The sequence below is a fragment of the Simochromis diagramma genome, unplaced genomic scaffold (genome assembly GCF_900408965.1).
Source record: "Simochromis diagramma unplaced genomic scaffold, fSimDia1.1 OVJJ01000321.1, whole genome shotgun sequence".
Lineage (NCBI taxonomy): Eukaryota > Metazoa > Chordata > Actinopteri > Cichliformes > Cichlidae > Simochromis > Simochromis diagramma.
Window position 1 is genome coordinate 4,808,967 of NW_024386772.1, and position 21,518 is coordinate 4,830,484.

At 39.1% G+C, this 21,518-nt stretch overlaps 1 protein-coding gene and 1 long non-coding RNA gene across 6 annotated transcripts in view; both read left to right on the top strand.

Moving 5' to 3' along the window:
• LOC120741429 (speckle type BTB/POZ protein) overlaps positions 1-21,518 on the top strand; it is a 95,143-nt gene that overhangs the window by 63,463 nt on the left and 10,162 nt on the right. For all 5 annotated transcript variants that reach the window (XM_040044355.1, XM_040044347.1, XM_040044372.1 and 2 more), the window contains one exon: positions 15,868-16,045. In XM_040044355.1, the coding sequence (XP_039900289.1) occupies positions 15,868-16,045 (178 nt within the window). The remainder of the gene's footprint in view (positions 1-15,867; positions 16,046-21,518) is intronic.
• LOC120741457 lies at positions 88-10,535 on the top strand. Its single transcript, XR_005697630.1, has 2 exons — positions 88-9,385; positions 10,415-10,535. It is a non-coding gene; the product is annotated as an uncharacterized LOC120741457 (long non-coding RNA).

Sequence of the window (21,518 nt, forward strand, 5' to 3'; positions counted from 1 at the left end):
CCTTGCAGGTATTTAATGAGGAGATGGCTCCCATTAAAGGTGCTGCGTTGGCTGTCAAAAGAGAGCATGAGGGACAGGGGGAGATAAAAAGGAGGGGAAGAAGGAACAGAGAGAAGAGACTGAAGGAAAAGCCTTCTTGCGAATGTGGGCACAATGGGTGGCATTAAGCCGCAGGGGTAAAGAACAGATGAAGATGGAAAAATAAAGACGATAAAGGACAAAAACAAAAGGCCAAGATTGGATTTGGAGTTGTTTTTTTTTGTTTTTGTTTTTTTTACCTTCATTTTGCTTCCTCCTCCTTTAATGCGATGCTGAGGTAAGGGAGGTTAAACCCTCTCTCTCTGTAACTGACCTTCTCCTCCCCTGTCAGCAACACGGGTAACCTCTAGCTCTAAGGTCAAACCACTGCTTATCCTATTGTTCATGCTACAGGTAATGCAGATGCTTAAGAGAAATTTTAGAGTAATGCCAGACTCACTCGGGAGGACCAGTGGCTCCTCAAAAAAAGAAACCCAACAACTTTGGGCTGCCGTTATTTGCCTGCTGGCAGAGTCGTGTTGACTGACAATGTAAGAGTTAGTCAGAAAGTCTGTTTTGATTGACTAAAGGGGAAAGAAGAGGTTGTTTTGGAAAGTTTGTAGTGAAACGTACCTGTCAGTCATTGTAAATTGGCCACTGAAAAGCAGAGGCACAGTGGTCCCCTTTTACTCCATTAGAACTAGAGTCACAGAACTAACGTTGCTGCACAGATATGGTTTATTTCTCCTCCTGTCCTGTGTGCTGTGGCTTCAGGGCCTTATTCCAGGAAGTGTATTCAACAAACTCTGAGTTTATTTTTAAACTCAAAGTTCAGCAACTCTGAGTGTCCTGCTCCAGTATGGTGGGTCAGAGTAAGTTTCGACAGCTCTGAGTATTTTTTTTTTTTTCCTGAGTTAAGCAGAGAAAGAAAGCCATCATCTGACCTCCATTTTAATCCATCGGACCAAAAGAGTGTGCATGAGACTTAGCTTGTATAGCTCTACCATAAACATAGACAGAATAAAAGTTTGATACAAAAATAATAATTCTTTTAATACTGGTCACAACTTGAATTTTCAATAGAAGCTGGAATCCCTGTTTCAAATTTCAACCTGCCGGGGACAAAATGCAAGTGGAAAAAAATGACAGAGAAACACATAAGACAGTTTACTAATTGACCCGTGACATTAGTTATCCAGATAGAAATAAACTCTGGGGTGCATCCAACCTCAGGCAGTTATAAAATTATATAAATAACATTTTTTTAAATATTAAGTAAAGGTTTAATAGGTTTCAATAAGTGTTAAAATGTAAAATCTGACGTAATAGTTGACTTCATCCTTAAATTAGCATCTTACTGATTAGCACTTATGTTAAGTACTGGGATTTTCAAGTTTGTGAAAATAAAAACTTCTGCAGTTGATTTGCTCTGCATCGAGCTTTGACAGCGACTTTATGAATGAGGAATCCAAACCACAATCAGTTGGTTCAGGTACCGCAGGAGGAGAGTAGTCAAACTCAGTTTGTTGTAGAAAACCTGCCAGCAAGCAGGTTAAGTTCAGAGTCTGTTAACTCAGTAACCAGCTCAGAGTTTAGGTTAACTCTCTTTCTAAAGCAGAAAACTGGAGTTTTGTCATGTCAAGATTAACAAATTCAGATTTGTTAGCTTATACCAGCTTCCTGAAATGGCGCCAGGATGAACCACAACAGCATCTGTTTCCACCATGCAGAAACTGTATAGAGATGCCAGTATGTAATATTTTTGGCCTTTTTTGTTGTACACACACAAATTTCTTTATTGCTAACATTGTGGTCAAAATGTCAAATCTTAAAAAGACAAATATAATTTTAGAAAGGAAAACGTGTGAAAAACAGGATTCAAGTGTGAGAACCAAACTGGAACCTGTTGATTCCTTTTTTTTCCCCCCATCCACAATCAGGGTTTGTATTTTGCCCCTGCAACAATCACTTCAATTCACTGGGGAGTATGCAGAGGGAAAATGACTGTTGATAAAACCTGGATTGGCATTGATTTTACTTCCCATTCAAGCACCGAACACTCGTAAACTTGAGAACTACTTCATATTTGGCGGCTGTCTGATTTAGACATAAATTAACCGCTAAGCTGGAGATGAAGTTTTCAGATGGGGACATTTTTTCAGGTTCTGTAAACATCACTGGAAAGTGCCACAGAGAAAAGAGAAAAAGCAAGTTTGTTTAATAAGTTAGAGCTTCTTTATCAGCAGTGGAGTGACGTAGTTCAAACTGAAACAGAATATGTATGGAGGTGGTTTTAATTATAAGAAGATTCTAAATCATAAATGTGGGCTGCTTAGTAAATATAGCATAGAAGAAAGCTGCAGAGAGATAAGAAGTGAAAAGGAGTTGAGGAAGAGCATAGCCAAACCACACTGTTTGATCCAGAAGAGGAAAATTAAATTAGTAAAACAGGCTATAACCACAGTTTTTGAAAATTGGAACAGTTTTTCCAAATGAAAACCCAAAACACCCTTCATAATATGATAGTACAGTTCTGGTTGCCGTGGTCTTCAAGCTAGCGGTGAAGATGGCTCATGTGTTGCATGTTGGGTAGAGCATTCCATAATTGGATACATTTATTCATGGCCACCTAAGATGTTTACTAGACATGTTCAAAATGACAATTTCAGTTTATTTCAACCTCATGTACTTCCAATTACTCTGGTCATGTGACTTTGTATATTTAACCTCTATTGTGAAGGTTCAAGGAATGACAGGTTTGTGTGCGCACAGCAGTCTACTTGCATGCTAGAGTTTGACTGTTGCTGTGGTCAGTGTATCAGTCTTTACTATATGCTGAGGAGACTTATCTAAATACAATGGGCAGAACAAAATTCATGGATCATTAACAGGATTAAAGTTTGATTAAGCTTGACACTTGGTCACATTGTTGGATCCAGAGAACTGGAAGATGGCGACAGAGGCAGAAAAACAACAGGAATGCCTAGAAAACAAAGCATCATCAAAACCTTGTTTCTGTGCTCAGTATTCCCACGTTAGGAAGAAAACAAAAGCAGTCACAGTCAGACTGGGCTCCGATGAGGCCAGAATCGGAGAATCTTGGTGTTCCTGAATGATTGAGACACTAAAAATGAATCATCAGCTTTGATAAATGTTCTGACTGGATTGACTGAGCACTCAGCTCTCCTTGTGGTCGCTGAAAATATTGGTGCAACCTGATGGAAAAGGTTTATATTTTATTACAAAGCCAAAATGAAAAGGAAAAAGAAGTCCAGAGAGCAACTAATGACTTACAAATAGAAATATAATGACCTGCGTATGATTTCTCATAGCCAGTGCTAGCATGAAAAGCTACGAAAAGAAGATTTTCTTCCCATGCAGAAATGAACCATTTTATCTAGTTTGTTACTACATGTCCAACGAACAAGTTTCTTCAGATTTATGCTTTAAACTTTTAACTTTTGAGACTTAAAGCCACAAAAGCAACATTAATGGGAAAGATGCTCAAGCAAAAGGGCAGAGGCTTAGAAGCAGGAAAGACCTAGGCTGAAATAATTTTTCAAATCTAAAGGTTAAGTGTCTAGTAGTAGTAATAGTAGTAGCATAATAGTATAATAATACTGTTATTGTAATAATAATAATAATTATTATTATCATCATTTGCAAAACTATACATGCAACTTTGCACAAAATTTCATGCACTTTTGTGTGAGCCATAAAACGGTAATGAGTTCATGAAGCTCAGCACTTGCATGTGTTACCTGGAAGATGGTTCAATTTGTTGTCCTTTTTCTTTTTTTGCTCTTGTAACTTTAACTCCTGCAGAATAACTATTTTTGATGCGATTTACAGTATATTAATATTTTGTGACTTAGGGCTTTTACTCTAGCGTAAAGGCCATTCTTCAAGGCTCCTCCAGTACACCTCTCCTAGGGTGGGAGAATAAATGAGTGGGGTGCTGATGTTCAGCTGTTTCCTCCTCTTCCTCATGGTGTTAGCGCGGTTCGCCTCTCCCATCGGTGGGTAAGCACTTTGCCGGGTGACAGCACCCATCCTTCACAGGGCCCTGCCATATGCTGTGCTGCTGTCAGAGGAGACGACTGCAGATGCTCCAGCTGCTCTCTCCCTGCACACTGAACAAGACGGGCATGCACACACTCACACACATGAGCAGCACTTGGTTCAGGATAAAGAGGCAGCGGTGGGAGACACAAGGAAGAAGGGGCGTGGGAGAAAGGATGCACAGAGAGATTTGTTTTTTGTTAGGCAAAAGGGAAATGAGGTGAAATATATTTGTGTAGTTCTGTGTTTTGTAGTAGCTAAATGGTGTAAATTTGGATTTAATCAAAGACTGATATGTAAAACTGCTGATTGAAGGTGAAACAACAAAGCAAACAGAGTGCAAGCTTGACCCCCCCTCTGTCTCACAATGTGACTTGAGCCACAGTGGATCCTTTAATAGATACTATCTTTGCAGTGCTTTCGCACCAACAGCACATAAATATTCTTTCATTTCCCATCAAAAGCACTTTGCTTCTCCCAGAGTAAAGACTGCAGAAAATTGAACAAACAGGCAACTTTTGCCTGTTTATTTATTTTCTTTGTCCAAACATTTCCTTCAAGCTTCTTAGATCGGGCATCAGAGTCTCAAAGCTATCACTTTGGTGTCTGTGATCTTCCAGCAGAGAAAACAAAGCTACTTAAAAGGAGACCCAAATGGCTGGTTCTCATAGACTGAAAGCAGAGGCTCATGCTCGCAGCTAGTGGTGTTACTGAGCGTGTGTTGGTTATATATGTGTGTGTGTGTGTGTGTGTGTGTCTGTCTGTCTGTGCGTGCATGTGTGTAGAGGAACTGCGTCTGAGTGTGTGTCTGTCTGTGTGTGCCTGTATGTGTAAGAACAAAGTTGGCTTGGCTCAGCACACTTGGCTGTGAATCAGGACCTGAGCCATGATACTCGTTCAACAGATTGACTTCAAATCATGCATGAAATATGCCTCTGTCTGTGTAGATTCACCAAAATACCACCATGTCAGTGGCAGGGCAGTAGGTATGTCTATGAGCACAGTCACAGAAATTCACACAGCTGGATCCCTGCACACAGCCAGTGAAGTGACCACTGTAAGACCAGGATGGATACCTATAGTTAATATTTTGTGAAAACTTTAACTTTCTTGGCTTAACTTTGTAGTGTGCTGTTGGTCGGAATTGGAAAAGAAGAGCTACTGTTGTGTTTGGCCAAAAACTAATTATTCTTACCTTGAATTAAAACGGCTATCAATAATCCAGCTTTTCCCATTATGCAATTAGCAACAGCATTCTCATTTCGTGCTACACCTGGCAAAGTAGTTTTCCTCATTTTCCCACATTTCCTTTAGTAAATGTGATAATGAGTGTTCAGTATATTTTTGTAACATTTAGAAATAAACTCAGAAATGTCCAAATATATTGATATTTTGTTATCATGTTGTTGATGGAAATATGCCCTGAGCTTTCAGTGGACTGTTGGGTAGTCTGTGTGTGTGGGTTTTATTTATTTATTTATTTATTTATTTATTTTTATGCCCCCTCAGTAGCCACTGTATTACGCTTGTACTTGTTTGGTTTCTTTTGCCATCATAATTGGTTTAGTTCTTCTTGGCATAGAGACAACAAGTTGCTGGAAACTTTCTCAGAGAGTTTGGTCCATATTGACATGATGGCATGATGCAATGTGCTGTTCTTCCACATCCTGAAAGTGCGGTCTTAGATTGATATTTATTAACTATAGAGGTAATTTGAAAGTAACCACCAGAAGACACATGCACTTTAATGAAAGGGGATGCACATAGTCAGCACTATCATGATCCTCAGTTGACACTAAGGGGCCCAAACAAAATATCCCCCACACCCATACAACACTACCCCCAGCATGAACCATTGATACACGGCAGAATGGTTTTATGCTTGCATGTTTTGTTTTGTTTGTTTTTTTGCCAAATTCTAACCATATAAAAGCAGAAATGTTCCTCTCTTTGATTGTCCAGTTTTGCTGAGCCTGTGCCAATTTTAGCCTCAGTTGTCTGCTCTAAGGTCTTCTGCTGCCGTAGACAATCTGCTTTAAGGGTTGACATGTTGTGCATTCAGAGATCCTCAGCTTTGGTGGGTATTTGAGTTACTATTGCCTTCGTTTCAGCTCCAAACAGCCTGCCTTTACTCCAGCATTTTCACCCTGAGAACTGGGTATTTTCTCCTCTTTGGATCAGTCTTTGTAAACTCTAGAGCTGGTTGGAAAGAAAATCTCAGTAGATCAGCAATTTCTGAAAAACTCCGACTAGCCAGTGTGGCACCAAGAAACTTGCCACATTCAGAGCCACTGAAATCACCTTTCTTCCCCATTTTTTTTTTTTTTTTTTTTTTGGCTTTGTTTGAATTATAGCTTGTTGTCTTGACCAGGTGTGCAGCCTTAAATGCATTGAGTTACTACAAAGTGAATGGCTGATTAGATATTTGTGTTAATTAGCAGTTGAACAGGTATATTTAATTAAGTGGTCGGTGAGTGTGTAAACTAATATTAAAGATATTAGTATACGTGTTAACATACACATTAAACAAAGATTCAAATATTGAGGTTAATCTACTTTATGTGCATGTGATCCCTGTTAGCTAAAAGCTCCAAACACTGTCTGACTGTCTTTTCTTAGCTATGTACAGTGTCAGTGAGAGGGGATATCTCTAACATGACTTTTCCGCACAAAGCCCCACTCATACGCTGTTGAAATCTTTTGTTTGTGAGGGGCAGCTGGTTCAGAAGAAAGGTATCATAAAGGGAGGGTGGGGAAGGAAATGAAATGGCTTATTTCAGACAGAAGATGAACTGACTGGCTGCAGCAGGAGTTGGTATAAGATAGATAAGGTATATTTTAAACTGTGAATCGTTTAAAGCTGCTCTAGTATCGTATCTCCAAGAATAATAAATGACATAATAGGTCACCTTTAACGAAAGTGTGGTTTCTACTGCTAACAATCTTATGGCACTATGGTCTTGCATAGTAGGAGTAAACACAAGCTATATCAAAAACAGCTATAGTGGTGTTTTTGTTGTTATGCAGCAGTGTTCTTTGTCTGATTGGGGCTCGTGTCTATAGCTGCTCAGACTAGTCATCCAGTATTTAGTGGTTGGTTCTTTTTTTTTTTTTCCTAAGTTTTCTGCAAACAAAACAGAAATAAAATTAATTACTCTTTGTTCACCAAAGGGAAGACCGAGCAAACACTGGAAATATAAGAGCTTCCATTAAATCCTTATGGGTGGAATAAGGAGGTTAAAAAACAATGATCAGCTGGGAGGAAGTGAATAGCCTTTAATTAAAGAAGGTGGCGGTTTTAGCTGTCGCCTTCCTGTGAACAGTGTTTATTTCTGACTTTTGTTTAATAGCTCTGGGATTTAGGGCTATGTTTGTTTAATGGTGTCAGGACTAAATCAGATTCCTCTATTATTCTCCGGTTTAATCAGTTCTGTCACCTGTTGCAGCTGCCAGAGGGCCACTAACTCAGACCCGTGTATTAGACTGTCTCCAACATCCTGTCATTGCGCTTTGTTTTTTTTGATTTTTGTGAGCAATAAAATCTAAAAGTAGATGCAGGGAATGAGTAAGAGAGCTGCAGAGCGCGTCTGTGACATCAAGCCTGTTTACTCTAGCTGGCTAGAGAGTGGAGAGCAAGTTGTACGTTATAAAAAGATGGTGATGAATTTTTGTGCTTAGGGGTTCAAATGACAATTTCAAAGATCACAGATCTTTTGAGAGTTTGTCGATGAAATGAGTGGGTGTACATCATGAGTGTGTATTTGTTGTTTATCGAAAAATAGTGGAATTGCATGCACTTTGTTATTAGATTTATTCCTCAGATAGCATGCACTCACCTTGTTGTTGCGTCTTAAAAATCTATTATAAAATGCAATATTTTCCCCTGACATTTGATTCAGGTTCAATTGCAATCAAATTTCCATTAAAAATGTAAATAACAGATAAATGAAATTCTGAAGTATGGCTGTGCTTTTCCTTGAACTAACTCGTAATGCATTTGTAATGATTTATTTAAACACATTTGTTCCACTGAAGCAGTAGAAACACAACTAGTAGTGAATCCTCAGACTAGCAGTGTGTTTGATTTGAAACACAGCGGTGATATAATGTGGGTAATGCTGTAAAAGATGTTTGTCTGATTTAATTTGTTAATGCTTCTGTAGTTACCTCCAGAGAGATCAATAGTAGGTTTTTAGTGGCCCCAGGCAGCCAGATTTGGATCACTGTCAGCCATGTAGTATGGTGTGGTTGCCACTGTAGGAAGCACTTTTCATGTCTATTCAGTGCTTTCAGTGTATAATCTTTGTCAAGGCAAATGAGTGTGCTATAGCTGCATTACATCACACTGTCACATCTAAAGGCAAAAGTGAGGTGTGCAATAAAACAGTGAAATGATTGAATAAAACAATAAATAACACTCAACAGAACTGACTTTATACTTAAAGAAAAATAAAGTGTATCATTGTGAGAGTACTGATACTAAAAGACAGACTGATTGGGAGCAACACTGATCTAATAAATAGAGGAGGATGGAAAACATGCAGTAAATCAGTTTCTGGTTTAATTTAATGCAGTTTTTCAAATGTGGAACTGTTATCTTCCTTTTTTCCCCCTCAGTGGCGGCAAATGACCCAAAACTTGCAAATGTGTGATTTCAAATGCATTCAGCCTCACACTGATATTTTTAATTTGCATAATTAATAAGGCACAATGGTAACATTTCCTCTGTATGTGTGTGTTGCACACATACAGACGATTAAAAAATAACATCTGTGTTATGTAAATTGCTTTCAGACGATCTTGGTATCAGGTTTTATTTTCGAAATATGGACATAATTGTTCCAATTCCAAACAATTAAAATAAGGCTACCATTTTGGCAGCGGCTCGTTGCCAACCTGGCAACCATTTCTGAACCATTTACTGTCAGACTTTGATTCTGCCTGCAGAGATGGACAGAATTTGTTTTTCCCATTATGTTCATTGGGTTTTTTTTCTTAGAAGAATGACCCAAAAAGTTAACAAATTTAAGCTGTTGAATAATTGTGAAAAACATCCTCCTTTAATGGGTTATTGTTTAACATACCACATAACAAATACTCTTAATTTTAAGACTTGTTTTGTTTATCGAATGACATCCTTAATGATCTCAGAAGTAAAGAGTTTGAAAGAATCGGAAGGACAGTCATGAAAATGTGTGGTGAGGACGTCTGGGAGAAAGCAGCATAAAGGAATTCTATTTTGCATAGAACTAGTGGATATTTATTCTCATCCTGAGTGCTGTCTGTCTAGATAGCACCTTTTCAGGTTAATAATAATAATACATTCTATTTAAAAATAGCGCCTTTCAAAGCACCAAAGGACACTGTACAACAGATAAAAACACAGAAACTGGAAATATACACAATAATTTAACCGGGAGCCAGTGAAGCTGCTTCAGGATTGGGGAGATGTGGTGGGTAGAGGAAGTCCTAGTAATAATACGGGCAGCAGACTTCTCGACACGTTGGAGCTTGTTAATAGATTTTTGTGTAAGGCCAAATAATAGTGAGTTACAGTAGTCAATTCGAGAGATAACAAGATTATGGACGAGAATGGCAGTGGCATGAGGAGTGAGGAAAGGGCGGAGGCGATTGATATTACGGAGTTGGAAATATGCTGCACGTGTGACATTATTGATATGTGAGTTAAAGGATAATGTGCTATCAAGAATGACACCCAAGCTTTTCACAGAGGGAGAGATAGGGACCAGTGAATTATTGATGGTGAGAGAGAAATTGTTAATTCTGGATAGCAATCGTTTAGTGCCGACCAGGAGAAGTTCTGATTTATTGCTGTTGGGTTTAAGAAAGTTGGAGGAGAACCAAGAATTGAGTTCAGCTAAGCAGAGGATAAGGGAGGGTGGAGGAAGAGTAGAATCGGGTTTGGTAGAGAGGTAAAGCTGGGTGTCATCGGCATAGCAGTGGAACTGAATGTTATATTTACAAAAAATGTGTCTGAGTGGAAGAAGGTAAATGATGAAAAGAAGGGGCCCGAGGACAGATCCCTGGGGCACCCCAGTAGATAGAGGAGAAGGCTGAGAAGTGAAGGATTTTAATTGAATGAACTGAGTGCGGTCAGACAGGTATGATTTAAACCAGGCTAATGGAGTATGAGAGAGACCAATAGAAGCTAATCTGCTAAGAAGAATGGGATGAGAGATGGTGTCAAAGGCTGCACTCAGATCAAGGAGAATAAGGATGGAGAGGAGACCAGAATCAGCTGCCATAAGAAGGTCGTTTGTTATTTTTTATAAGAGCAGTTTCGGTGCTATGCAGAGGACGGAAGCCAGACTAGGTTAGAAGTTTGCCTTCACTCAAAGCAGGTCATTAAAACTATGTTGTGTGGAAAGTCAAATAATATTTATGCAAATTATCTATGGTAAAAAAATAACAGAAAGAAGGAAATTACACTTTTTTTTTTATTAAATGATACATCAGCAGCAAGTAGTGTCCTGTCATATGTGTGAGAAAGTGTGTAGTTTGCTGAGGTGAGTGTATGTATGCATGCATCTGTCCATATGTCTGTCTGCTTGGTCCGTCATCTCGGCCCGTGTTTACGTGTTTGTGAATGCAAAGGACTGCACCGAGAAAATGAGTCTTGGCAGGTAAAGGAACAAGTGTTCCAGAACTTAATGAATTTCATTTGATTTGAATCTCTTTTTTTTTTCCTTTTTCGAACTATTTCACGCATGGCAAAACACTGTAAACCCATAAACAAACACATAAACAGGCAGAAAAAGATTGATGCATTATGAATAAATCATCTGGGTGCTGAAACTCAATATTAACTCTGCGTTGCCTGGAGGGTTTACAATGAGATTCATCTTGATGTCTGAGGAACTAACTGGGAGGCAAGCGCTTTAGTAAGTACTTATCTCTGGAACTTAATTACCAAAACAAATGATGATTGTGGTGATATAGCTGCAATGATTCTTCATTACTGTTATTTTCTTACCTAAGGTTGTATACATAAGTAGTTTCTGTCGTCATCATCATCATGATAATCATCAGTATAACTACTGGGTAATAAATACAAATCAGTCAATCATTTAGTTGGTTGGTTGGTTAATTCACTTCTTTCATTGCATTGAATTGCACTGCTGGCAGAGTTACTATGGAGTTTTCCTCTGAGGGATCATTCTTATTGACCTCGTTGACACCAAAACTCAAACTTTAGAATCAAAGTCGATATTAAAATTGTGATATTGACCAACATTCAGTTAACGCTCCATTACTGAGGTATCTTTAAAGAAAAACTTCCTTCTGGCGAGCAAAGTTTACATTTCCGTTAGCGTACATTTACCCGGGATGCCTCCACACGTCTTCCTGAACAATCTAATATTAATTAAAAACGATATGAGGATGGGAGGATGTCATGACTGTGGCTCTCTTATAATAAGTTGGACTTCATATAAAAACATATAAAACAAACTAGTGTGACATCATCCAGCTGTTTTGAAGCCTGCACCTGAGCTTTTGCTTTGCTGAAGCCGGATGTGATGTGACTGAGAGCTTTCATACAGTTGGTACTTGTCAACTGCTAGGTGGGGAGCACAACTTAGAAAATTAATGTGATGCTGTACTAAGAAAAAAAAAACTAGAAACTAACAATAAAACCCATAAATCACGCAAGCAGCACGATTGTGTCCTCAGACTTCTATAAAGGGACTCACCCCCTGCTTGGAAACGATGAGGATTTAATTCACTAATGCATTGGCTTCACAGACCTGGAGGCTACGTTCATCTTTATATACCGTCTGTTAGTGGAGTTTATAATTTCACTGAGGAAATCTCGATGCGAAAGAGTCACACAGTCTGTATATGTGTTTTTGACATTTTATTAAGATGTTGAACACTAATGCCTTTTTCTTGGGAGGACTTACATTTTTGTTGTCAGGAGACAAATAACTCATCACAAAGCATTCGCCCATCTCTACTAAAATAAGTGAAGACTTAAGATGACAAAGTATACTTATTGTAAGACTGAATTAAGATCAAGTGTATACATGGTTAGGAATGTTGTCTGCTCAATCACTATGAGAATTGTTTTCGAGTGGGGAAAATGCAAGCAGGAGGAAGCTGACAATGACTGAAGATGACAGCTAATGGTGTGAAGACTGTCTGGGCAGCCAGTGTATCTAAATAACCAGGTGCTGCGATTTAGTTTCTGCCTGGTTAAACAGTGAAATAATTGGTCAAGTTAGCCAGTAATTAGACCGGCTCTGCCACACTGCATCTGAAAGCCCAACGACGGCTCCACCATACTAATTGGGCTATTTATACCGAAACGCACGGACCAAGCTTCCAGGCTTCCCTTCCAATTCGCTTTTCAGCACTTGTTTATTTTATTCAGTGGGTACTCAGGACACAGCTCTGGACTCTCCCCTCTCTCCTCCTCTTCTCCTCCTAAAGCCATTTTTCATTCCAGCTTGAGCTCAGTGAACTTCTGTCCTCCGCCCTCTTTCTTTGCCTGTGCGTCTGTCTCTCTCTTCTGTTTTTCCTCCTGTTCCTCCCTTATACGCAGCAAATCCCTATCTACCAGGCCTTCTGTATTACTAATCAGTGTTTTATGAATGCCAAAGTCTGTGCACAGGAATGTCTCTTTCTCGTGTGAATGTGGCTTTATTTTTAGTTCCCATCTGTCAGTGTGTTGAGATGTACATATGTCAGTCAAACCTGCATCTCCTAGGAGTGTGAATAATAGGCCCAGCTGTGGAAACCAGACTGTCTCACACACACAGGAATGCTTTGAATTCTCCTTCTTCAGAATAGTCACATTTTCTTCACACTGTCCCTGTCATTTCTGTACCAGGAATGAGCTGCTACTATGAGAGGTCATCTTCAACTGTAGATCCCACCAATGGCTCACTCACTCCTAGCTCTTTTGTGTGTGATGGCTTCTCTCTATTCTGTCTGTCTGTCTTTTGGTATCTCTGCATCTGTATTCTCTCCACTTTTATTATCTCTATATCTCCCCCTCCCCCCCAATCTCCTGCTTTTCTTACTCTTCTGTTTTATTATCAGTCTGTCTTTCTGTCCCCTTCAGGCTAACCCTCAAACCTCCATCAGGAGCAAACAAGGCTCCTTGACATTCAATTTCCTGCTTGCCACGTACTTCTCTATTGTATGCACTTTTCCTCCTTTTCTAGGACTCTTTTTGTGTTCTTTGAATAGGTGGATGGATGTGGCATTGGACGAATAGGTGGGCTGATGGTTGAATGGGGATGGATGAGAAGGGAACCGGGCTGTAATTTAGTTTAGTTTTTTTTTATTTATTTTTTTTATTTATGGATTTTTGGGTGTCAGCCTCAGTTGCTGATGCTTTAACAGCAAGGTCACTTTGTGGGATGTTTTGGGATTTTTGGCCTTGTTCTTGACAATAGTTTACTGAAAGCTATTCGAAGGTGTCAGCGAGAAAAACAGGAGAACAAGCGTCCTTTTATTTATCAGGTGTCAGGTGCCCTGTAGCTCTTAATTGTGGTGTTAAATGTAACTGAAAACCAAGTCCTGCAAATTTCATTTTCCATCCACCACCAATACTGCCAGCTATGATAAAATACATTTATTTAAGTTGATAGAAAAAAACATGTCAGAAGTCTTTGAATAGTGTTTCGGCTGTGCCAGATGTCATAGGACACCCGTCCGTGGTACACCCTGGACAGGTCGCCAATCTATCACAGGGCTAACACAAAGACAGACAATCGTTTATGCTTACTTTACATCTTTAGCCAGTTCAGAATGACCAGTTAACCCAACCCCATACATTCTTTGGGACTGTGGAAAGACGTCAGATTAACTGGAGACAACCCATGCAGGCTCTGCAGAGAACGGCCTCAGGCTGGATTCAAACCCAGGATTTTCTTGCTATGAGGTGACGGTGCTAACCACTGTTCCATTGTGCCATTTTAGAAAATAATACAGTAATAGTAATAATAATACGATTCAGCTTTTCTTTAATCAAATGGTTACAAGTATTAAAAAAAACTACGAGTGGGATCACTTCTTTTCAAAAAATCATAATATAATATAGTGTCTGTCAATGGAAAATTGTATTTAGTAGTCAGTATAATCTTTTAGTGATATAAGTTTGCATATGGTAGAATACTGCATGTAGTTATTTGTATTAGGAAATATTCAACCATGTATACTTAGAGGCATATAATTAATTGTGTGTGATCTCTAACAGGCTGCAAAGGCTTGGTGTGTATTCCACACTAGAATGCACACCCACATCCTGGGAGCACGAGAGAGGTCATACTTCCTCTTATTGTTTTACGGCAGGATTAATGTAGCTATGTCTGTTTTAGTTTAAGTGCTTCTTTACATATAGATGAACTGCTGGACTTCCTCACCATGTTATTTAGGGTGAGGGGGAGACTACCCTTTCCTGACCAAGGATGTACCTTTTGTGTTTTTATGACCCTTTGATCAGCAGGACACACACACACACACACACACACACACACCACACCACACACACACACAACACACCCACCACACACACACACACACCACTGAAGTATAAATAAAGACCAGGGCAAAGCTCAGGGCGAGTCTCTGAGACTGCCCTTGCTAGCAAGAACTCTGTGTGTTTCTCTTCTCTGAGTCTTTACTGAAGAAGTGTTTTAGAATATTTTCCCTAACAGTGTCATTACAGTGTCCGTAAACTTACCTGACCCTAAAAGGCCTAATTTAAAGGGAAAAGGAAGCAACCCAACCCAGTAATAACAGATAACTAGCCAAATCTTAATTTGACAATTTACTGAGCCCTCAGCTAGACAATTTAAAACACATTAATTTACAAGTTGTGAACTAAAGGAGACTTTGTTGAACTTTGTCAATGCAGTCTTTGTCTTGTACTAAAAACTCAATCGTTACAAGATTATATTAATCCAATCAGAATAGGACATCTTCCAATAATTTCAACAAAATTAACTAGACCATTAGTTTTAGTTTATTATTGGAACTCAGTTAATAATCCTTCACCGTTTAACCCTCACTCCGCGGATGCTAGCTAGAATGACTCTGGACTTCGTCATTACTAGACTAATCTGTCATGAATCGAAAGCCAGACAACTAACTAACTAATTAATTAACTAACTACAGAATGTTCCAAACCAGGCTATAGCTAGCTAATTTTTCTCTTTGATTAGATTGCACTCCAGGCAGGTGAAAAACTGCAAGTCAGTCAATCCAGTCTGTTGGAAATTACTTAGTAATTAGTGTGTGTGTGAATATGTGGGTGTGTTTGTGCTCATGAGCCTGCTTGTTTGTGTGTGTTTGCAGTGAGTCCTGTTGAGAGATAAATGAGTCTGGTTGACATTGTCTGGAACAGGTGGTGAAGTCAGCAGGGAAGACATACAGACAACTCTCATGCACACACACACATGCTGGCACTCCCAATTTGACTTCAATGCGGGTTTTTTGGATTGTTTGGGAGTGTAGCCAGTCTGATTTGATAAAGAAGGAACAATAGGTTTTCTTCAAATTACTTCCATACTGAGTGGCTGATGTATTGATTACAGAGACAGTGAACCCACATTAAGCATTCACAGCATGTTTGATTTACCGATTTATTTTCCTTTTATGAACATTGCATGCTGTTTATTTGCCTCTGTGTGAACCAGTCAGTGTGCTAAAGGAACTATTCACTCTAAAACGAGTTATTCCGATTTACACAATAAAAAGGGCACAAAATTTACGACATGGGGGGGTAATCTGTAAACGTGTGTGTGTGTGTCTTTTCAGGTGAGCGTAGTGCAAGACTCTGTGAATATCTCAGGCCAGAACACCATGAACATGGTGAGGGTTCCTGACTGCAGGCTGGCGGAAGAACTTGGAGATCTGTGGGCAAGCTCCAGATTCACCGACTGCTCCCTGTGTGTTGCTGGCCAGAAATTCCAGGCACACAAAGCCATATTGGCAGGTGAGAATATCCTTTGTCACATGTGTAAGAGGTTATTGCTACAGCTTTATATTTAGCCTTCAGGTGCTAAAACCCAGCTGGAAACGTTGTTTAAAGCAATACACTTACTGCTTTGTGTTGTCTGTGAAGATAAAATGCTTTTAATGACAACACAAGTTTATGATTGATAAATAAATTAAGACATTTAGAAATTTTGTGGTCCAACTTTAATGTCTTCTTTGCAATAATACATACATTAGGGGAAGTAATTATTTCACGTGTATAGTTTTTATAGTAGTTTCATTTTATTGGTGAGAGACAAATTATCAGTTAAGATTGTCAGACAATAATTCTGAAAAAGAGGGAGAGTGGAGCCTAAAGAAGAAGCACATTACGGTCTCCAGACCTCAGTCCTATAGAAAATTAATTGACAGAGCTGAAACTTGCTGAAACAGAGTTGCCAAGCAATAGCAAAAAAACCCTGATGGAAACCCATGAAGAATGATCTTGGATCGTCTGTCAGATAATTGTATTACAAACTGTTTATTTTTGTTTTTTAAACCAGCCACAAGTACCCCTTTAAGAAACTGCAACATGTTGGCTTCATTTGACAGCGCTGAGGTTTCCGTTCGATAAAACATGACTGATTGTTGCCTGGAGCTGCCATGTTCATTTTATGAACATTCAAGTGACTTGTTTTAATCAAACTTTGCATCAATATGACTTTGGAATCAGCGGGGGCTGAGAAAACAATCACACCATTGTCTAAAGTACACAGTGATATGCCATAGGCAAACGATGGGCAAACTTTCTTTGCAATGTTTGTTTTAATCCTAACAGCTAGTGTTGTTAGACTAGTGGCAACATTTGGTTGATTGTTCCCAGGAGTATACTTGTCTTTTCTTTTTGACAATGTGTTTTTGTGCACAGTACTTCACATTAAACATTGATGCATTAAATTCATTTTAGGATTCTCTTTTTTTTTTGTTGTTTTGTTTGATGGTCGCACATGCAGTCCAAAAAACACATCCGATTTAAATTCATGATGCTTCCTTCAAGATTATTTACTTGGGCAGCTCTCTACCACTTTCAACGTGTCCTTTTAAATTCTTTCCTGGAAGTTCTGACCATTTATCACGTTTGTGGTGCTTGCCTTCTTTTCCTCTTTGTGTGAAGATGGTCACCCCCGAGTTGAATTTAATTTTAGAGAAGAGGATGAAGTTGCATTGATATAAATGGGGGTCTAATACCCTGTTGTTGTTGTAGCCCCCCACAAATCAGCCTTTTTGGTAAGCCTGATGTAGGTGCGCTATGGTAAATTTTTGCCATGCCTTAGGTTATTATGGACTACAAGAACCATGTTTCAGGTCAGCTGATGACTTGTGACTTGAGTTCTCCCTTCAGACTTACTGCTGTTTGGTCTCTTGGTCTCAGCCACAAACCTGCCATGATCACCAGTCTGCTGCTGCTTCCGTTTCTTTAGTTTCTCCCTTTTATTTGGAGCCACAGTAGCTCATCTGCCTCCATCTCACCATGGCCCTAGCATGTCATATGTGTTTTACCAACCTCGCATGTCCTACTTCATGATTCCTCTCTGTGGTCTTCCTCTTTTACTTCTGTCTGGCTTCTCCATATTTAACACTTCTACTGCACACCTCACCAGTGGCTTGCTTGACTCATACATGTCCTGCACCACCCTCACATACTTCTCTGCTGCTGTTGACTTTCTAATGCAGTACCATAGTTCCTCTCTTGGCACCCTATCATATGCTTCCTCAAGGCCTACAGAGACCCCGTGGAGCTCTTTCTGACCTTCTCTATACTTCTTCATCAACACTCTCAAAGCAAACATCGCGTTTGCAGTGCTCTTTCTCGGCATGAAGCCATACTGCTGCCCCTCAATATATGCTAGGTCAGTTTGACACAGAAGTTCAGGTTTGCTGTCTAAGCAGGTTTGAATTCAGTGGTGAGATTGCAGATGCACAAGTGCAAATAGTCAGAACCAAATGTAAAGTGGTCCATTGGTACACAAAGAAGTGGCCTCGAATGGGGAAAAAGGGCCTCATTTAAGTAAGGTCTGTTTTATTTTATATATACCTTGTTTCTTTTATTCTTTTATTTACTCTGATGGTAAAGAATATAACACCTTATGCCTTTGTTAAAATTGGTCTGTATTTAGATTGAATTGAAATATTAAAATTTGATGAAAAAGTAGTTCATTGACATTGCACTCTAATCCACCGTTTATATTAAAATACTTTGAATTCAAAGTTTTATGAGGGTGGTGGAGTTTGTTATTATTCATAGAGGAGTCTGTCATTATTCTAGGCTTCACTGGAGAGTTTTCGTTTCGGTGTGAATGCTGTTACAGAGGCTTTTCCACTGTGACGAGAACTAAATTCTGGGGGAAATACTTCATCAAATTTTTAATTTTGATGAATAATTTTGCTCGCCACGGGGATGATTAAATTTGAATACATTGAATATCCGTATTCACTATTGACACCTTCAGCACCTGTGTGTCTTCATTGGCCTTCAGGAATCCATATTGATGAAAATAAAGTTTCTCGCACTCTCACGCAGACAAGCATAAACTTGTTTCAGATATTGGCACTTTGATGACAGCCAGCATCAGCTAGTGAAAAGTTTGAAGAAACTGGTGAACTGTGTGTCTCTGTGGAGACGAGGGGAGGCTGTTCATTATTGGATTTGTTGAAATGTGTGTGTGAGGAGCCATTTTAATTATGTGCTGCTGTGGTTTGGGGTCTTCCCCTTTCTCTCTTGCTACCGTGCTTTCTTTCTCCGCTCAGTCCAGATGACGTACCTCCTCCGCGTTACTCCCCCTCTAGGCTGTTCCCGTGACAACTCTGCTGTCCGTTAATCGCCGTGGAGACGGACAGAGTGGGATCAAACGGCGTAGGGAGAGTAACTCAAATTGGCTGTGCATTGGCCATGTGATCTTTGTACAACTCACTCTCTTCCCGTCGCTTACCTTAATTTTATACCCGCTTCTACATTTCTTACTTTTCTTCTTTCTCTTTCACTCAGGCTTTTTATTTTTTGCTCCTTTTTTATTCTTTATTATCTTCCTTTGACTGTATTCTTTTCTTATCTCCTTTTCCCTGTCTTTTATCTGCGCCTTTCTGATTGTTAAATGTCTTCCCAGTGGTTTTCATGCTTTTCTCTCCCCTTAAATTGTGCTCAGTTCCGCTTTCTCCCCATGTCCATCCCTCTTCTTCCTTCCTTCCTTTCTCCTCTCCATGCTTTCTTTACTGTGACCTCTTCCTTATTCTTTCTCTCTCTCACCCACCCTTTCGCTTTACTACTGCAGTATGAGCTCACCAGCTGCACCAGACAGACTTGGTGTAGATTTGTTCCCAAAGTCCTACCAGGCCATTCAGTTTAGTTTCCATGCAGATATTAAGACAGAGAGAATGTCTAGGCTAGGCGGACTCCCGATCAAGTCATTGAAGCGTAACAGGACCAAACTTTCTAACTTCATCTAAGAGTCAAAAGACTCAGTACTAATATCTGATAGTACTAGTATTGATATTAGTCTTGAGTCTTCAGTTATGGATCCATATACATAATGGATAAAGTATGCTGAAGTCTTTAACATGGCACTTCTTAATATCCTGTGGACAGCAAGACTCTCTTAAAACTTAATTTTCTCAAAAAACATTTTGTGGCTAGCTTGTCTTACCTCATATATACACAAAAGAAGTATCCTTCCTAAGAGACGGGAGAATAGGAATATTTGAAGGTTATGTGAATTTCCATTATCAACTAAAACAAGCTTGATAGTTAAGATGCTATCCATCATTTATTTAATGTTTCAACATTTTCACTGGTGTGAGAACACGAGCAATTCCTTTGATATTGAACAAACTTTTACATTGTATCAGAAGAAGTTCTGGACCGCCTACTCATTACACCTACTGGCTGCTCAGCCCCAGAAACACATGCCATGAAACTCCTGTTGCAGTTTTTGTGCTGATGTTAAAGGAAGCTTTGAATTTGAATTTGAAAACTGACTTGCATTATTATTAAAGAATGCCCCATACGCTTACAAAATAAGTTAATAAAGGCAGAATGCAAGGCTAGGTGCTTGATTTCTTTTTATAAACCTGTGGCAATGGGATTTCAAAGATTAAGATTTTGTCTGTACACTGTATTTTCACGTTTTCTCATCAAATGATCTTCTCTACTATAGTAAAATGACTGTGACAACTTAAGTAACTAAAACGAACACCATTTATTTCCAATGTCCCACCTTTGCTAAAACTCTAAACGTGTCGTAAGTAACATGTATGAAAATGTTAAGGGACTTAGTGTTAGCCATTTTTATTTAGTGGATTTGAGATTCTCCTGTAGCGAGTGAGTTTCTGACCTTATAGCCTCAGTGTCCATTGTTAATGCTTATTCAGTTATACAGTATTATAGCTATTTGTGGCTTTGGCAGTTTTAATGGATGACACCGTGTAACCCAATGAGTAATTAAATGGTTAGATAGCTCTGCGTTAATAACTCATTATTAAGTGTCTGAATTAATTATTATATCACTGACTTTGACACATACTTAATAATGTGTTACAACATTTGTTAGATTTTAATGACTAGCTAATAAGGCATTCACTTCTGAATAATAATGTGAACTGTTACCCTTTCAGTGCATAATCAAACTAAGCGAACCATGTCAGAAAAGCGTGGCTATAGTATATATGCGACTCTGAGTAAAAGGCCAAGGTCTACCTTTGTAGGAACACATTCTTACTCTACTAGTAATAACAGTAGCTGGAAATCAAGTACAGGCTAAGCTCCATCTGTGAGGCTGTGCTTTATTCTGTGCCAAAACTAACCACTGTCACCACTGGGACGACAAGAGAGAAAATACAGTGTTGTTGCCTTAAGCAGAACTACAGGGACACGATGCGGTGATTATTTTAAGCCTGCAGAATTATTAGACAGCAGTAATTTGAAATTTTAAAGAGCTCTGTTTGGGCCGTCATGTTCTGCCTGTACTGGAGATTAAGCATGACCTCTCCAGCTGGGGTCACGTCTGGGATAACAACAGTGAAAAACACTGTGCTTAAGCTTTCACTAAATACGTTAAACATTAAATACATTAATATGTCCATTTTAGGGCCATTGGGTCATTGCTTTTGCTTCTTTTTTTTCCTACTAGACTTTATCTTTGTTATTTTGGAGATTGTCAAAATGTGCAAAAATGTCTTTAGCAAAATATACAATATGAAATCTGTGTGAACTTGGATTATAAGAATACATTTTTCATTGCAAACCCTCTTTGTTTCTTGTTGTGACTTGGCAAATAACCAGCAGCTCTTTTACATTGTTTCTCTCTCACGGCTTATCACTTTCTATAAATGGAAGAATAGTCTGAACTTTCCTTGAGAGGATTTGTAGACTGTGCTGTGATGCAAAAGCCGTGTGAAAAACCATATCTAGGAAAGGGGGGGAAAAAAAAGAAATAGCA